Source organism: Carcharodon carcharias, chromosome 11 (assembly GCF_017639515.1).
Source record: "Carcharodon carcharias isolate sCarCar2 chromosome 11, sCarCar2.pri, whole genome shotgun sequence".
NCBI classification, from domain to species: Eukaryota; Metazoa; Chordata; class Chondrichthyes; order Lamniformes; family Lamnidae; genus Carcharodon; species Carcharodon carcharias.
This window is the reverse complement of record NC_054477.1, coordinates 68,561,057-68,578,234: the sequence shown is the minus strand read 5'-3', so window position 1 is coordinate 68,578,234 and position 17,178 is coordinate 68,561,057. Positions and strand designations below refer to the sequence as shown.

General features: G+C 42.9%; 1 protein-coding gene across 2 annotated transcripts in view; it reads right to left on the bottom strand.

Annotated features, from left to right (window-relative positions):
- The window catches only part of edar (ectodysplasin A receptor), a 105,233-nt gene that overhangs the window by 32,688 nt on the left and 55,367 nt on the right, over positions 1-17,178 (bottom strand). For both annotated transcript variants that reach the window (XM_041198575.1, XM_041198576.1), the window contains exons 3-4: positions 13,768-13,893; positions 2,556-2,737 (exon numbers count right to left, since the gene is read on the bottom strand). In XM_041198575.1, coding sequence (XP_041054509.1) covers positions 2,556-2,737; positions 13,768-13,893 — 308 coding nt within the window. The remainder of the gene's footprint in view (positions 1-2,555; positions 2,738-13,767; positions 13,894-17,178) is intronic.

Genomic DNA, 17,178 nt, shown 5'->3' with positions numbered 1-17,178 from the left:
CTTTGAGCTTAAATCATTTTGCGGATGATCAATTACTATGGATGTTTCATGCATAATTTGTTGACAGAACTGGCACCACCATATTACCCACTCAAGAAAAACCAAACACCACAGGAAGGAGCTTTCACAAAGGTGAAACAACTGTTACACTCATCCACCCTATTAGGACATTTTGCCCAAAGAAAAGAGTTAGTTTTGACATGTGTTGCATCTCCCTATGGAGTGGGAGCAGTGCTCTCCCATCGAATGGACAATGGCTCAGAACGACCTATTGGATATGTATCAGGAATGCTGAAAGCAGCAGAAAAGGGATACTCACAGATAGAAAAAGAAGGCTTGTCAATCATCTTTGGTGTCAAGAAATTTCACCAGCATGTACAAGGTTGTCATTTTACTATCATTTTGGACCACAAGCCTTTGCTAGGATTGTTCAGCGAGGACAAGGCTATAGTACCCATAGCCTCAGCAATAAACATAGATGGGCATTGATCCTGGTAGCATATGAGTATACTTTCATCCATAGGCCTGGAAATCAGGTTGCAAACACTGATGCGCTTAGTCATTTGCCTTTGAAAGAAAACAATGAGGATGTTCCAGTTCGTCAAGGACTTGTTTTATTATTGAACTTCTTAGATTCATCACTGGTATGTGCTCCAGATCAGAGATTTGACAAGTTGAGACCCAGTCTTACCCAAAGTACGCGAACAAGTTCTTCACAGTTGGCGACAAGAACAGGAATCTGACAAAATGAAACCGTATTTTCACAGAAGATATGAGATAACCAGCCAGGATGGTATATTATTGTTCCTCCAAAAGGACAAAAGCAATTGTTAACTGAACTTATAGAGTGCACATCCAGGTATTTCCTGAATGAAGACCGTAGCACGCAGCTATCTATGATGGCCTGGAATGGATGGAGAAATAGAGAGCTTAGTGAGAAGTTGTTTACAGTGTCAGCAAGGGCAATAGTTACCTCCAACAGCTCCGTTACACACTTAGGAGTGGCCAGGAAGGCCATGGATACAATTATATATTGACTGCGTGGGACCTTCATGGGAACAATGTTTCTCCTCATTGTTGATGCTCACTCAAAATGGATAGACATATATGAGGTGAAGTCACCATCATCTTCTGCTAGAATTGACAAGCTATGTCAAAGTTGCACCATCAACAGACTACCAGATGTTGTCGTATCAGATAATGGCACGGCATTTACGAGTGTTGAGTTTCAATGGTTTATCAGCCTCAATGATATCACTCATGTAAAAATGACACTGTACCACCCTTCATTGAATGGACTGGCCGAGAGAGTGGAGAAAGTGGTTCAAACATTCAAAACTGGCTTGAGGAAATTAACTGGAGACTCCATTACAACCAAGATATCACGTTTTTTTTTCCATCATAGGACCATCCCTCACACGACAACAAGTGTCACACCTGCGGAATTGTTGATGAAACACTGTCTCAGAACGAGATTGAGCTTAATAGCACCAAATTTAGGGGAGAAGGTGGAAAGGAGTCAGGGAAGTCAGAAAACTAGACATGATTGGCATAGTCGTGACAGAAAGTTTACCATAGGAGAGATGGTATATGTGAAAAATTTTGGGGAAGGACCGAAGTGGTTATCTGGTGAAATAAGTGCAGTGACTGGACCTCTCTCTTACCAAGTGAAAGTGGAAGACTGAACCATACGGAAACATATGGATCATATAAGGAGGAGAGAAACATAGTGCACAGGAAAAATTCCCTGAGGCACATATCTGCCTCAGGGAGATGAAAAGTTTTGAAAGTTAAAAATAAAGAATTGTAAAATGTTAAAAAAAAAATAGCCCCTCATGTGATTCTGTCATGTTAGAAATTAGTATGAAAATTTTAAATTTTTTTAAATGACAGATTGAAACCTCATCCCGCCCGTGGATGAGGTTTTGCAAAAAATGCAAAGTGGCTTTAATAGGCCTGTTTATTGCCCGCCCAACGAGCAGAAAATTCTGCCCAAAGGAAAAGCTCATTTTGGGATTGCTGCAAAATTAATATGTATATGAGAACAGGAGAAAAAGGCAAACCCCTGACATATCTGATCAGATATTCCAAGGGTTCTCTATCCTTTTCCAAAGTTCATATGAAGAACAACTCACAGCTGAAACTCAATTTCTGCAGTATTTTTCAAGCATCTACTGTATATCCCTCTGTATTCCCTTGTGTGGTCACCATGATGATGCATTAGCCTACTTTGCATCTTACTTCAAGCAACTGAAATAGGATCAGTTTCTTCCATTGCCCCAAATACTATTTCATGAAAACTTACGTGAAAACTAGAATAATGAAGTACATACTATATACATAGTGAAAAATTAACACGTTGTGACTAATGAATCAACTGAAATTCTTGACAAAATATGAAGCAAATGATTTAACCCCCCACTGCAAAGCCACCAAACGTGGCTTTCATAAATTTCTTATTCCAAAATGAATCTCAGAAGAACAATGCCAGTATTTGCCTGGTTTGGACTGCTAACTTCCCAGAAAGAACAGTAAGTTTAATAAACTACACTTACCCTGGAATACAAGGTCCGCACTCCGCATCAATCTCTGCAGTACCTGGCGTCAAGACAGTGGCTCGGAAGAAACCCTCACAATCTTTGTGCCTTCTGCAGATCTGATATACACCCTTTGAGAATTTGCCATCCTGGCAAGGCTGGCAGCCATAGGATTCATCCTTAACACCATATCCACAGTTCTAAAATAAAAATTATATGAATTAGATGCCAGAGGTGATTTGTATTTAGAAATTTGACTGGCAAAGGTCTGCACATTAAGAGTGTGACCCAAGGTTACCAGCTTCATCAGTAAAACACAGACCCATGCTTATTCCATCTGTGTGGCACATGGATAGTGAAATTGAGAAAGGAAGAGTTTAATTCTTTTCTCCAACACAGAGGCACTAAGGGAAAAGTATACAAAGCTGTTGAAAATGGTTTAATTTGGTGTGGGGTGTTTTTAATTTGATTGAAAACAGGCAAATTCTTTATTGATTTAAATACATTTTGGGACAGTGTTAACATTGATTTTTTTTAAAATTGTGGCACCATTATGTTTTAAGTGTTGCCCCTGTGTGCCAGGGTCAAGGATGTCACAAAGCACCCTGTAGTGAGAGGTTGACATGGTCCACATTGGTACCAATGACATAGGTAGAAAGAGGGATGTGGTCCTGCAGTCTGAATTTAGGGAGCTAGGTATGAAATTAGTAAGCAGGACTCCAAAAGTAGTAATCTCCAGATTAATCCCAGTGCCACATGCAAGTGAGTATAAAAATAGGAGGAGAAAGCAGATGAATGCATGGCTGGAAAGATGTTGCAAAAGGGAAGGCTATATGTTGTTGGGACACTGGGACCTGCTCTGGTGGAGATGGGACCTGTACAGGCAGACAGTTTTGCTAGTGCTATTGGGAGAGTTTAAACTATCTTGGCAGGGGTGTGGGAACCAGGAGATAAAATCTGAGGGTAATACTAAGGTGCACTGATTACTGGGAGAGAAAGATAACACCAGAGTAGGGAATAGTAAGTCAATAACAAAAACAGAATTACCTGGAAAAACTCAGCAGGTCTGGCAGCATCGACGGAGAAGAAAAGAGTTGACGTTTCGAGTCCTCATGACCCTTCAACAGAACTGAGTTCTGTTGAAGGGTCATGAGGACTCGAAACGTCAACTCTTTTCTTCTCCGCCGATGCTGCCAGACCTGCTGAGTTTTTCCAGGTAATTCTGTTTTTGTTTTGGATTTCCAGCATCCGCAGTTTTTTTGTTTTTATAATAGTAAGTCAATAGCTGGGGGCAGAGTAAGGGAGAGACCAACAAAAGCCTAAATCAGGGTTACTGTGCATGCATGTGAATACACAAGGTATGTTAAATAAGATTGATGAACTACCAGGTGCAGATTGCCATGTGGAAATATGATGTTGTGGCCATAACAGAGACCTAGTTCAAAGAAGGGCAGGACTAGGTGCTCTGGATATAGGGTGTTCAGGAAAGATAAGAAAGGAAGAAATAAACCCAGCAACTCTCAAGTTGGTGAGAGAAATACAGCAATCCTGTACTATTTGGGGCAGGCTAGGGAGAGAATTAAAACTACAGGGCATATATTACATATTATTGAACAGTAATAATTTTAAAAATTATACGGTTTCATATCGTTTCTCAACCAGAGTACTCCAAAAATATGATCTAGCATGGTATTTGACTTTAACAAAATTTGCTCTTGCTCTTCGATAGCAAATAAAACTATGGGCCACATTGGCTGTTGCCATTCTTTTTGTGTAAACGGTACAACAGCTAAAGGTGATTGGCAGCATTAAATGTAAACATCCCAAAGCTGCCATCTGAGTTATGCCAAGTCACTGTTTGTTTTGAAAAATGGCATCACACTGCTTCAATTCACTGACAGGTATTGAATATCGTGAAGTTGCTTTATTTACATAATAGATACAAGCTAAATCTGCTGCAGATTTTAGGCCTAGTAATTACAAGTGCCATTACCCTCCTAACATAGTGATTAAGTCTTAAAGGCTGTTAATCAACCTGTTTTGGCACCAAAATTGAATTAATTTAGGCGTGGAGTCTAGTTGCTTCAGGTATCAAATTATTTTAGGAGATTTAAAAGATGTCAATTTTTTTCTTACTTTTCCTTACATCTCTTTTTTCTCTTAATCCAATCTTTCTTTCCCTTCATTTATCCTTCTTCCTGTACCAGGTTTGATATTGATAGCCGACACCATTATGTCCTGTCACAGCAAAATTTCACCCATTGTCTCATATATAACTAATTTCTTTCTTAATTAGTTCTGGTCTCTTGACATGTTCCTGGGCTATTTTCTGGCTGTTTCTAATCTTTACTGTAGTGTGTAGGCATAATTTGTCATGTTATTCTCTCTTTCACTTCCTGGGCTCCACTTATCACCTCCATACAGCAATAAGGCTAGTGGTTGGCAACACATGTGGAAAATCATGCAGATGAGCCCACAACCCACCATTCCAGAAGAGTGTGGGATGTTTCAAAGGTGCTGCACTCTACATCATGTCAACTGATGACCTTTTATTCAAAGAACCACAGAATTTATATCCAATGAGTGACATTTTCTTTCCTATGGTTAATATAGAGCTCTTGTATCACTTGTAAAATATCATTAGTTTTGTTGCACGAAAATATTTTCTGATCATTCTTGGTTCACTTTCCCAAAGAAGTCCAAATGTATGACCATGAAGAGTTGAAATTCTATTATGAAAACCTCACTGCTGTAGGTAGATGCAAATTTAAATTTAATTCATTAATCTAGGCAGTGCTGAATTGCATTTTTATGTTTCCCTCTACATATGATAAGAATTGATTTTTATTAAGTTTGAAAACATGTAATATTTATCAGAGAATAGACACGATTCTAAAATAGCCTCAAGTAGAAAATAACAATGGTCTTGAATTTATGTTGTGGGAGAAATGTTTAATGCATTTATCTGAAATTTTGCTCTCCTATTTTAAAGCCAATAACCTGCTTAAGTAATAAGTAGGCTAATACCGCCACTATAATATGGAAAAGAAGATGCATTAAGCATCTATAAACTATTACTCTACAACATAAATTTAAAGTCAATGTTTACATATGAACAATTTCTATTTTTTTCAGGTTTTTTTTTAACTCTAATGAAAACTTTGTAACTTGGTTCGGTGGTTGGACTTTTGCCTCTGAGTCAGAAAGTTGCGGATTTAAATCCCAGTCCAGACTTTGAGAAGATATGCTAGTCTGGCATGTAGGGGCACTGCTACTCAGAGAGTATTGCATTGCTGGAGGTGTTGTCTTTCAAATAAGATGATAAACACAAGCCTAGAGAATTAAAAAAAAATCCCATGGCACTTTTCAAGAAAAGTAGGGAGTTCTCCAGTGTTCTTGTCATCATAAATCCTTAAACAACATCACCACAAAAAATTAACTGATCATTCATCTCAATGCAGTTTATGGGACATTGCTGTGCAGGAATGCCTGCTGGATTTATTAACTGTGAGCTTGTTTTGGGTATGAAATGCACTATATCAGTACAGAAAGAACACTAGTCTTATCTTCAAAAAGATTCAATCATGCTGGCAAAGAAAGATGCCAGAAGTAATAACTTCTGAAGTGCTTTTTGAAATGCTTACATGGTAAACATTCTTTTTCATTAATATTATTGATAATTTATTGCAATTCACAAGATGCAATTTTGAAATTGTATATGGTCTTGGGAATCATGAAGAATCTTCAGTTGTACTCCTGCATTTTGTAACACAGGAGGCAAACACCCTGAACTCCACACAACTATTCACCAAGCTTTTAAAATTTCAGACAATGAAGTGCTTGTTCTTGTAAACAAAATGCTATCACCACATTTAATTCTGCTTTCTAAAATAAGGGCCAGGGATCTTAGCCTGCAAGACTTTCAGATATTTGTTTTGAAGAATTTAACCGGAAGCCTACCTTAGTGAATACTATAACAGAAATATGATAAAATCCAAACCTGGAATTCATTATAATGATTCCAATCTCAGAGTACAATTATATTTTATTATAATGTCAGTCAATGTTAAGTTGCAAATGATACCAGCTACTACTGATAGTCCTCATAATTACAACATTGCAAACACTGACTTGTAAAATAGAGCCAAGGCTATAGCGGGCTTCCAAATAAAAAAGGAAACTAAAGGGATTAACTTTAATATGACACGCTCATTTTCTAATCTTGGTGAATGGAAACATTAAGAGGAGGTCCAGCATTTCCCAACAGTAAACAGCAAAGATTTCAAATGGCAAATCGCCTCAATCGATAAGGCACATGTAGAAACCTGAAAGCATGGTGGCTGCATATTTTCCAGATTTGAGATGGTGACAGTCAGGGCAAGAGACAAGGGCAGGAAGTCGTAAACATTGAAAGCAAAATAAAATCTTTTTGAGTAGAGGTTCATCACATTCCACTCATATTACATTAAATTTTTAAAAACCACAATGTACAAACGTGCTGAAACAAAGGACAGGAAAGACCAACTGGCCCATTAAATCTGTCCCAAACTGTCATGGTGCAACTTATGCACATCATGACACCTATCTCCCACTGCCTTAAACCCCCACGCCACCCCCGCCACCTCCCCCACCAACCTCCACCCCACCACACAACCAATGAACAATCAGCAATCTCTCAGGAGAGGCAAAAGGAAGGGGAAAAAATCCTTAGAAAATTTTTTTTAAATGCTGCAAAATTCGTCATTCAGGACCAGAGGCAATGAAACAAATGCATGGCGATAGTGGTGACTGGGAGACATTCCCCAGTGAGTTACCACTTTCCATACATAGCTGTGAAAGTCAGTCAGGAACTTGTCTGGAATGCTTGCTGTGAATCTGCACTGGCTGCATATCAACAAATTGTTCCAGATTTCAGCAATGAAATACGTCAAGACCCATGCTGCATAAATTATACTCATCCACCTTTATCCACATTAAGCAATCAAACTCAAACAGCCAAGCACATGGATAGATTTAAATCCATTTATTTAAACAAACCTCATTCAACTTTTGTCAAACGCTGAACTTCAGGTTGTTGCTGTAAAAATATAGGGTGGAATCAACCCAGATTTGCACTAAGTGCAGTAGTGAGTGGGATAAAGGGCTTTTTATCCGCTGGCCACAATGGTGAGTTTTCGCGCCATATTGTCCTATCCCCACCTCACTAATTATGCATTCCTGGGAAACACGCCAGGTTGCTGGCAGGGCGTCCTCTGATTCACCTGCCCTGCCATCACCTCAGGCCTTCAGTAAACCGGGTGCCATATTTAAAGGTCACCTCTGCAAAGAGCTAGCACTCTTCAAGGGATAGGAAACTTCTGGGAACTGATGGCTGCCAAAGGGAGGAAACATGTTGCCCCCAGATTTAGCAATGCCTCACCGAAGCGCCTACTGGACAGAGTGGAGGCCTGCCATGATGTCCTCTACTAATGCTCTGGGTGAAGGCCAGCAAGTCAGGTCACCAATCTAGCATGGGAGGCAGTGGCAGCGGTGATCAGTGCCAAAGGCTGCAAAAGAGGACAGCCATCCAGTGCAGGAAGAGCATGAATGGTCTCTTCCATCCTGCCAGTTATTATTCTCCTCACTCTCAACTCAAATTCCTGGACCCTACCATCTTCAGCTGCTTCATCAATGACCTTCCTTCCATCGTGAGGTCAGAAATGGGGATGTTTACTGATGATTGCACAATGTTCAACACCATTCGTGACTCCTCAGATACTGAAGCAGTTCATGTCCAAATGCAGAAAGACCTGGACAATACTCAGGCTTGGGCTGACTAGTAGCAAGTAACATTTGCACCACACAGATGCAAGGAGATGACTATCACCAACAAGAGAGAATTTAACCATTGCCCCTTGACATTCAATGGCATTACCATCGGTGAATCCCCCACTATCAACACCCTGGGAGTTACCATTGACCAGAAACTGAACTGGACCAGCAACATAAATACTATGGCTACAAGAGCAGGTCAGAGGCTAGGAATCTTGCAACGAGTAACTCACATCCTGACTCCCTGTAACCTGTCCACATCTACAAGGCACAAGTCAAGAGTGTGATGGAACACTCTCCAACTGCCTGGATGAGTGCAGCTCCAACAACATTCAAGAAGCTTGGCACCATCCAGGACAAAGCTGCCCACTTGATTGGCACCCCATCCGCAAACCTTCACTCTCTCCATCACCAATGAACATTAGCAGCAGTGTGTACCATCTACAAGATGCACTGCAGAAACTCACCAAAGCTCCTTAGGCAGCACCTTCCAAACACACGACTGCTACCACCTAGAAGGACAAAGGCAGCAGATAGATGGGGACACCACCACCTGCAAGTTCCCCTCCAAGCCACCCACCATCCTGACTTGGAAATATATCACTGTTCCTTCACTATCACTGGGTCAAAATCCTGGAACTCCCTCACCAACAGCACTGTGGGTGTACCTGCACCACATGGACTGCAGCAGTTCAAGGAGACAGCTCACCACCATCTTCCCAAGGGCAATTAGAGATGGACAATAAATGTTGGCCTAATCAGTGAAGCCCACATCCCATAAATTAATACTAAAAAAACACACACTCACAAACCCATTACACATCCACAGGGATCTCACACCTCAAGGGATAACACCACTAACTCTCACACACACCCTCGCATCTACATCTGGCTCTTACCTTCTCGAGCTTGCATCCTCATACCGTCCATGGCTATACTTGCCACACAAACATTCCATGCTGTGCCATGTGTCCTTCTCACACTCTTTCCATCTATTTTCATGCAGGAGAGGTCCCAGACCGTGGGTGGAGTGGCCCACATTAGGCCCCTCCACTTTGAGGAGTGTGACATCGTGCTGACTGGTGAGGACATGGACTGTGCCTGAAGTGATGGTGAGTCGGTGGTGAACACCCTCGTGAGGATCCTGCACCACATCATCCCTCTCTCAACGTAACAGTGAGTGGCCTCTCTCCTGCTTTTGACTCTGCTGCCATGCACTAATAATCTCTACTTTGATTCATAGGGAATTCTGCCAAGCGACTGATACCCTCAGTCAGTCAGTCCCTCAGCTCCAACCAGGTCCACACCTCCAGTGAGGAGGACACCTCCTCCATTGAAGAGCTGGAAATAAGCAGCCTGGAAGACCTGCCACAGCGCTTACCCACACCCTCCACCAGCACAGAGATACACACCTTGGTGGGATTTAGATTGAGAACAGACTCGGGTTCACACTCTGGTGGTGACCACGCAGATACGTGTCTGAAGCAGGAGGAGGCAGGCTCAGCCGAACTCCCCGGCACTCAGACTGCTGCTGTGGAAGAGACATCTGTGAGGTCTGAGTCAGATGATGAGCCTCTGGATTTGGCCTTTCAACTCACCTTTGAGAGTCAGCAGAAGGCAGGGGGAACATCACACAGAGCTGTTGGAAGCCCTCAGCAGACTGGCATGCGAGTCGGAGGAGTGCATCAGCCTCCTTTCTGATGAAGTGGTGCCCACATGTGTACGTATGGAGGTCTCCATGGTAAGGATGGCAGCTGCCATGGAGACCCTGGGCCAGCAGAACATAAATGTGTGAGCCCCGCACTCCATCACGGTAGCCTTAGGTGAGTTCCTGCAGAGGCAAAATGAGAGGGAAATGGGGCATGTTGACATCCCTCCAGCGGTTCCTTCCCCTTAAGGAATCAGGCCGGGGCCCTCGGGCACCTGAAAGGAAGAGGAGCAGCAGCTGGACACCCTGGGTCACCCACTCAGGAATCTCAGAGACTGTCCTCTCCCTCCCAGTCCTCTTTGCCTGTGACCCCCAACAACCTCACCTTCTGTCACTGCAGGGGGAGCAGTTGGCCCACAGGAGGACAAGCAGAGCAAGCCAAGGCCCCCAGGGCCTCAGCTGTTCAGAAGATGTATGCCAAAGACATCAGAGACAACAGGGCCAACCATTGCACAAGCCATCTCCAGTCCTGTTGCGGATGTCAGGGCAGCACCTAGGATAAGTAGTAGGCCTAGAAAAGTTAAGAATTTCTGGTCATAAGTGGTTGCACAGGTGAACACATTTTGTCACTTATTAATCTGAAGACATATTCACTTCACTGAATAATGTGTAATCTTGCCTTTCAGCTTAATTTACAGGCTTCCACCCCCTGCATCCCCACCCCCCCACCCACCTCCCCCACCCCGACACTAGCAGTTCAGTTGTATGCAGCTGGCCCATGAATGACCCTGGAGGGAGAAGTATGTGTGTGGCAGAGCCTTTCTGAGCCTCGTGAAAACACTCTCCCACACACGTAGATCCTTCCTCCAACACACTCATCTCAATGTCCTCAGCATTTTCAGTGCTGCCTGCTGGGGTTCTCTTTCAGTTCTTCATCTGAACTGAGCTGCATCTCCGCCCACCCACTGATCTCACTGTCATGCAGCACCTGTACCCACCCAACACGAGGCCCCTTTCACTTTCGATTTTAGAAGTTAAGTATGTCTTCAGCTCTCCCGTCCTTTCCCCTCCTGCAGTCACTCATGTCCTTTCCCCCATCGCTGTTGACCCCCCGGCATCACCTTCTACCTCCCCACTGTCACCTACCAGCCACAACCCTTTTCTTTTTGGGATGTTCACGTGAACATGTACATTCCCTATCTTCCCAAGAATCCCACCCCCATCTACATTGACCTCCCCGACCTCCACCTTCCCACCCCCAGGTTCCGTGTCTGCCTCTGAGCCCCCGCCAACCACCCTTACCGTCCCTTTTATCACTGCTGTCGCACCCTCACTCTCCCACCCTACCGACTAACTCTGCCCTTGGTCATTCTCATCATTCCTTCCTACCATGCCCGCCCTCATTTCACTCCCCATGAGGCAGTCATCAACTCCACAGACCCCTCCATTCCATATTCAGCTGGACATTCCACCCTCCACTCATACCCCACCCCTACTTCTTCCTTCACCCTTACTCCTTCCTCCAACCTTACTCCTTCCTCCACCCTTATTCCCTCTTAACTCCTTCCCCCAGCAAACTCCTTCCTCCCCATGGACTCCTTCCTCCGTCCGAACTCCATCCTCCTCTATCCTTCCCCACTCCAAGCTTCTTCGTCCCCTGAAGTCCTTATTCCCTCCCAACTGCTTCCCTCCTCCAAACTTCTTCCCTTACACCTTCCTCCCCCCTTACACCTACCTCCTCAGTTGCTGCATTCTCCCCCGTTAAACTCCCCCTTTGAACCTTACCCCCCTGACACCAATGATCCCCCATTCTCAACCGCACCCTCACTGACACCATTGTTTCCTTCCTCCCAACCTTCTCCGCCACCGCCACCCACCCCTGGTACACCTTCCTCTCCCAGTCAAGCCTAGACCTTCCTCTCCACCCACTCGACAATCATCCGTAGCAGACCATGGCCAAGACGCTGATGCCCCAGAGCAGACCCCAGATATCAATGATGGCCTTACACCTTTTGTGACCTGCTCTGCAGTGGAGCCATGTCCATCAGAATCCACTCAGCATGCAATGCATGTGTTCCTCCAGGGTCCGGTAGCTGGAGGGCTCCAGCATCTTCTGCTCCTCAGATGTTCGCAATGTGAGCAAGGCCCTAACGGTAGGTCCCGACTTCTGCACATCACACTTGTACAGATGTCTTCTGGGCCGGCGTTTTTCCACCGATGTGGGCAGTAAATTTGACGTGAGGGGAATGATTCTAGCGAGCAGGGTTTAAAATTAGATGCAGATGTATTAAAATGACATTCCCGGCGTGCGGTGACAGGAAAGGCGGCCCACCACTGACGAGCAAGCAATCACAAACTGGTTTCACAACGGCGTGAAACTGATTTCTGACCTTCCCGCCATATTGTCCACTCACACCCGGCATGACATCCGACGCCAACAGGGACATAAAATTCCAGACATAATTTTGCATCTGTTAAAACATTGGTATTGTGGTATCTAGTTATCAATCCAATAGCCCGCCTTTGAACTTTATTTTCTGTTGTCTCTATATCACTCATGATGTGAGGGGACCAAAACTTCTAAGTGAGGCCCAATCAGCATCTTATACACCGACAAGATAGCAGTTGTTTGGTGGTTAATTCCCCTGGCCATACATAACACTCTGTTTGCTTTTGCAATAATCTCATGGCACTGGGACTTCAGAGACTTACATGCAGTACATTCATATCTAAGTCTTTCTCCCACTGAACAGCCTGGAGTTTGCAACTCTGTATCGTCTTGTTGACAAACTTGTTGACAATTCCCCTGATGCTTTGACCTGGAGCATCGATAAAGATGGTGAAAAGCAAAAATTCTAATACAAATTCCTGTAGGAATCCGCTAGTAACTGGCCCCAAGCAGAAACTTTTCCATTAATAACTACCGCCTTGCTACAGAAACGCAATTGCTTCCTTATCCAACTCCAATTCTTGCTGCTAACCCCACAGGACCTGTATTAAATAGCCTATAGCCTGTGATATAGCATCTTATCGAGGACATATTGAAAATCATATTCAGTTCCATCATTATCTTTAGACTCAAGCAGATCATTACTGATGGCACTGACACAATGCAGGGATCTAAAGGCTTGCCTTAGAAACTGTTGTCAAGAAAGTCACTGATGGTTGTTTATTTCATGAGTTTTGGTACTTGATGTAGATGAAGGAATCATGATATCAAAGTGTATATCTGGCCCAGGGTTTATATCTGAGATACTGAAGTTGGAAATAAGGGCGGAATTCTAAGGCTCCTCCCGCTGGAGGGAATTTACGGTCCCGCCGAAGTCAATGGACTTTTAAACGGCTCGCACATTTTCTGACCCCGCCCCCGCTGCGACAGGGCGATAAAATTCCACCCGTGGAATATGGTGAAAACAACTATAGAAGCACTGTTCTTAACATAACTTTAATGTAACATAACCCTTGAACTTGAGAGACTCCTTTACATTCTCACCCAATGGAGGGTACAGATCAGTTATTCAATGATTAGAAAAATCAGCAGCAAATTGGGTGCATTGACCCCTACATTTGATTCTCTGATCTGTGTTCCCATCAAGTAAGATTCTATACTAGCATAGGATCTCACAATTTCAGACTTTTGTTTAGTGTCCTAGTTTATCAAATGCAAAATTATATTTTTATGGAAACTTTCTAAATTCACTGCTACTGTGCTTGATAAGACTTAAAAAATAATTGTAAGAAAAGCATTATTTATTTCTAAATGCAACTTACCGAAACAGGTTCTTCACCTGATTGACACTGAGGACAGGCATGGCAAACACCAGTGGTCTGATTAAAGTATTCATTTTCCTCACATTCTGAGGAGTAGTCAGCAATAACCGAAGAGATCAAGGATACCTGGCATTTAAGGATAGATCATTAACAAGTTGCTAAATGTTCCCGATACCAACACATTCATATTAATTCAAGCATTTACTTCCAAAAGCAAGTAAACTTGCAAGTAAAAAGTGAATAAAATTACTTCTCATAACTGCTGCTTGATTATTACCCAATGTTATGGTAGATAATTGAGCCAGTTATATCTGTTCTTGCCTCTAATTCTGGAAGCACAAAGGACAAAAGTTTCAAAACAGACATTAGCTGTAATCTGCAGACAAGTAAGTCGTTGGTAAAATACTTGCCTCAGGAAATAGGCTTGAATCCTTGCAGAAGCTCAGTTCACCCTGTTAGCTTTGCATTTATATGACTATAATCCTGGCTATAAATCACTGGTTCTGAGATTCCTGTTAGTGTTTCTCTTGTAAATATCTTCTGATCGCAGTCTAGGGAGGTAGAAGCTGATGGCCCTACTTTAATATTTACTGGAAATTTTTAAAGAATAGAGCAAAACAAATGATACACTATGGGCACAATTTTCACCACATTGGGTGGGCGTGTGCCCAACCTGCTTGAGTGTGAAATGATGTGCGATGATGTCGGGCAGGCGTCCCGACATCAACGTGCGATTGAGCAATAGTTTGGTCAGCAGGCATGCGCGGGAATCGGCAGCGTGCCTGCCAACAATTAGAATGCTGATTAAGGCCATTAAGTATTAATTAACTTAAATTTTGCACTGCCCATCCAACCTCATGGTTGACAGGCAGGCGAAAAGGCCAAGCAGTCTTTGCACTTTTTAGGAAATCTCATACATGGACAGGATGAGGTTTCCTAAAGCGAACAAAAATAAAATAACAAATTTTACATCTCATTCATAACATGTCCCTGCTCATGTGATAGAGTCACATGAGGGGACATGTTTTTTAACATTTATAAATTCTTTATTTTTGTTTTTCAAAACTCTTCATCTCTCTGAGGCAGTCTGTGCCTCAGGGAGGTTTTCGAGCGCGTGCCTGCATACATGCGCAAAGTTCCCCGCTCGCTCTCCTCCCCCGACTCCACACAGGCAGTGCTGAGCGCTACAGCAGGTGTTTCACTGGTCCGCCAGTGTGAAATCGCAGTCCAGCCCCGATCGCGGGCAGCGGTCAGCTTCCCACCCTCCCCCGCCGAGCCCACCCAACGAGGGCAAAATTCTGCCCTATGAAATTTGTGTCAAAACCATGATTGCACCTCAAAAACACCACAGATGTTATGCCATTGTGATGATAATGAAAACATAGCACTGTTTTCTCATGGCAACAAAGTCAGATAAATGCTTTTAACCTGTAGTTATACAGTGCCTTTAACACTGAAAAGAAAAGACTTGCATTTATATAGTGCTTTTTATGACCACCAGTTATCTCAAAGTGCTTTACAGCCAATGATTTACTTATGAAGTGTAATCACTGTTGTAATGTAGGAAATGCGGCAGCCAATTCATGCACAGCAAGCTCCCACAAACAGCAATGTGATAACGGCCAGATAATCTGTCTTTTTGTGATGTTGATTGAGGGAAAGATATTGATCAGGTCACCTGAGACAACTTGCCTGCTCTTCTTCAAAATAGCACCATGGGATCTTTTACGTTCACCAGATCAGGTTTATCATCTCATCCGAAAGACAGCACCTCCAACTGAGGGAGCACTGCAATGGAACATCAGCCTTCATTTTTGTGCTCAAGCCCTGGAACAGGACTTCAAGCCAGAACCTGCTGACACAGAGATGAGAGTTCTACCAACTGAACAACAGCTGGTGTATGGTCACACACTTTAATGAAATATCAAATCAAGCTCGACCTTGCAGATTGGTGAAAACATAATGGACTTGAGTTTAACTCTCAGTACGTGGGCGGGTTTTGAATGAGTTAAAATCTTGCCCAATAACGCTTGCTTTCATGATAGTTTATTTGATAACTGTTTATAGGGTGCTTAATGTGAGGGGAAACCAGAAAGTCACCTTTTTTCAATTATCTAAATAGCCATTATGGAACAGAAATTATAATGCATTCTATTTATACCATATGTTTCTTTTTTGGTTTTGAAGAGTTTTGGGTTTTTTGTTTTTATTTAAAAAAATATTTTTGCTATGAGAGATTGGTGAAATTATATGATATAATTACAGTTCATCAAAGTCCTGGAAACCTACCAAGTGACAATGAAGGTGGTAATGATCAGCCTGCAGAAGTCAGGGTAGTTGTATAGAACTATAAAGAAATTTATAATTTGAGGTTGGTCTGTAAGATAAAATAGGCACAGAAAGCAATGGGGAAGTGCAGGAAAGGAGAGAGGACTTGTTGGGACTGAAAGAGCACGATCCTTAAGAATAGTGGAATTTGTGCAGCATTAAAATAAATCATCATTTTTATGGGTATTTAAAGGATATTGTTGCAATTTAGGTCCCCAGCATGTAACTTTGCCACATGGGATTGTTTATGGGCAATTCTGGTGCAGAGGTCAGCAGGACCCAGAGGATTTTCCATCCATTAAGGATGAAAAGTTGCTTCTGGCAGGTGCATCACTGCACTGGGAGTCTGAATTCACAAAATTTCCCTTATGTTAAGTTAAACTGAATTCAGAACAAAATGATCCATATTGAGCTATTTTAGGCCGAACTGCAGATAGCTAATTTTTTCAAACTGTTCAGTTGCTTTTGAGGTGAAATTGGTCTTTGCCAGTAGGAGGAAATGGGTTGAGAATGGATTGGAAGCTCGTTATACACCATGGGCCAGGATTTTACGACCTTACTGCGGTGTGTCTCCCTCCCGTTGGATGCAGCGAGTCATTTAAACCTCCATTCAGTGCAGTGCGACCATAACAGCCCACCGGGAAGGAGGGGCTGCAAAATCTTAGCCTATGTCCAAGTCTCTCCTCTACTGGCTCCAATGGAAAAGGAAATTCTATACGCTCTAAAATAAGCTGCCACTTCACTATCAACCTGTTTTGTGTTCCTGGCAAAAATATCTTTCCCTTAAAATAAGGGGTAAAATAAGTTTCATGCATAATGATGGGGCAATTTTGGTGGTCTGCTTCTAAACACATGTGTTTTCCAGTTTGCATAACTAGAGGGAGTGTGACCACATTCACTGAAGCTCTCACACTCTCCCAAACCAGCTGCCAAATTGGATAAAAACAAAAAAACTGTGAATGCTGGAAATCCAAAACAAAAACCAAAACAGAATTAGCTGGAAAAACTCAGCAGGTCTGGCAGCATTGGCGGAGAAGAAAAAGAGTTGACGTTTCGAGTCCTCATGACCCTTCGACAGAACTT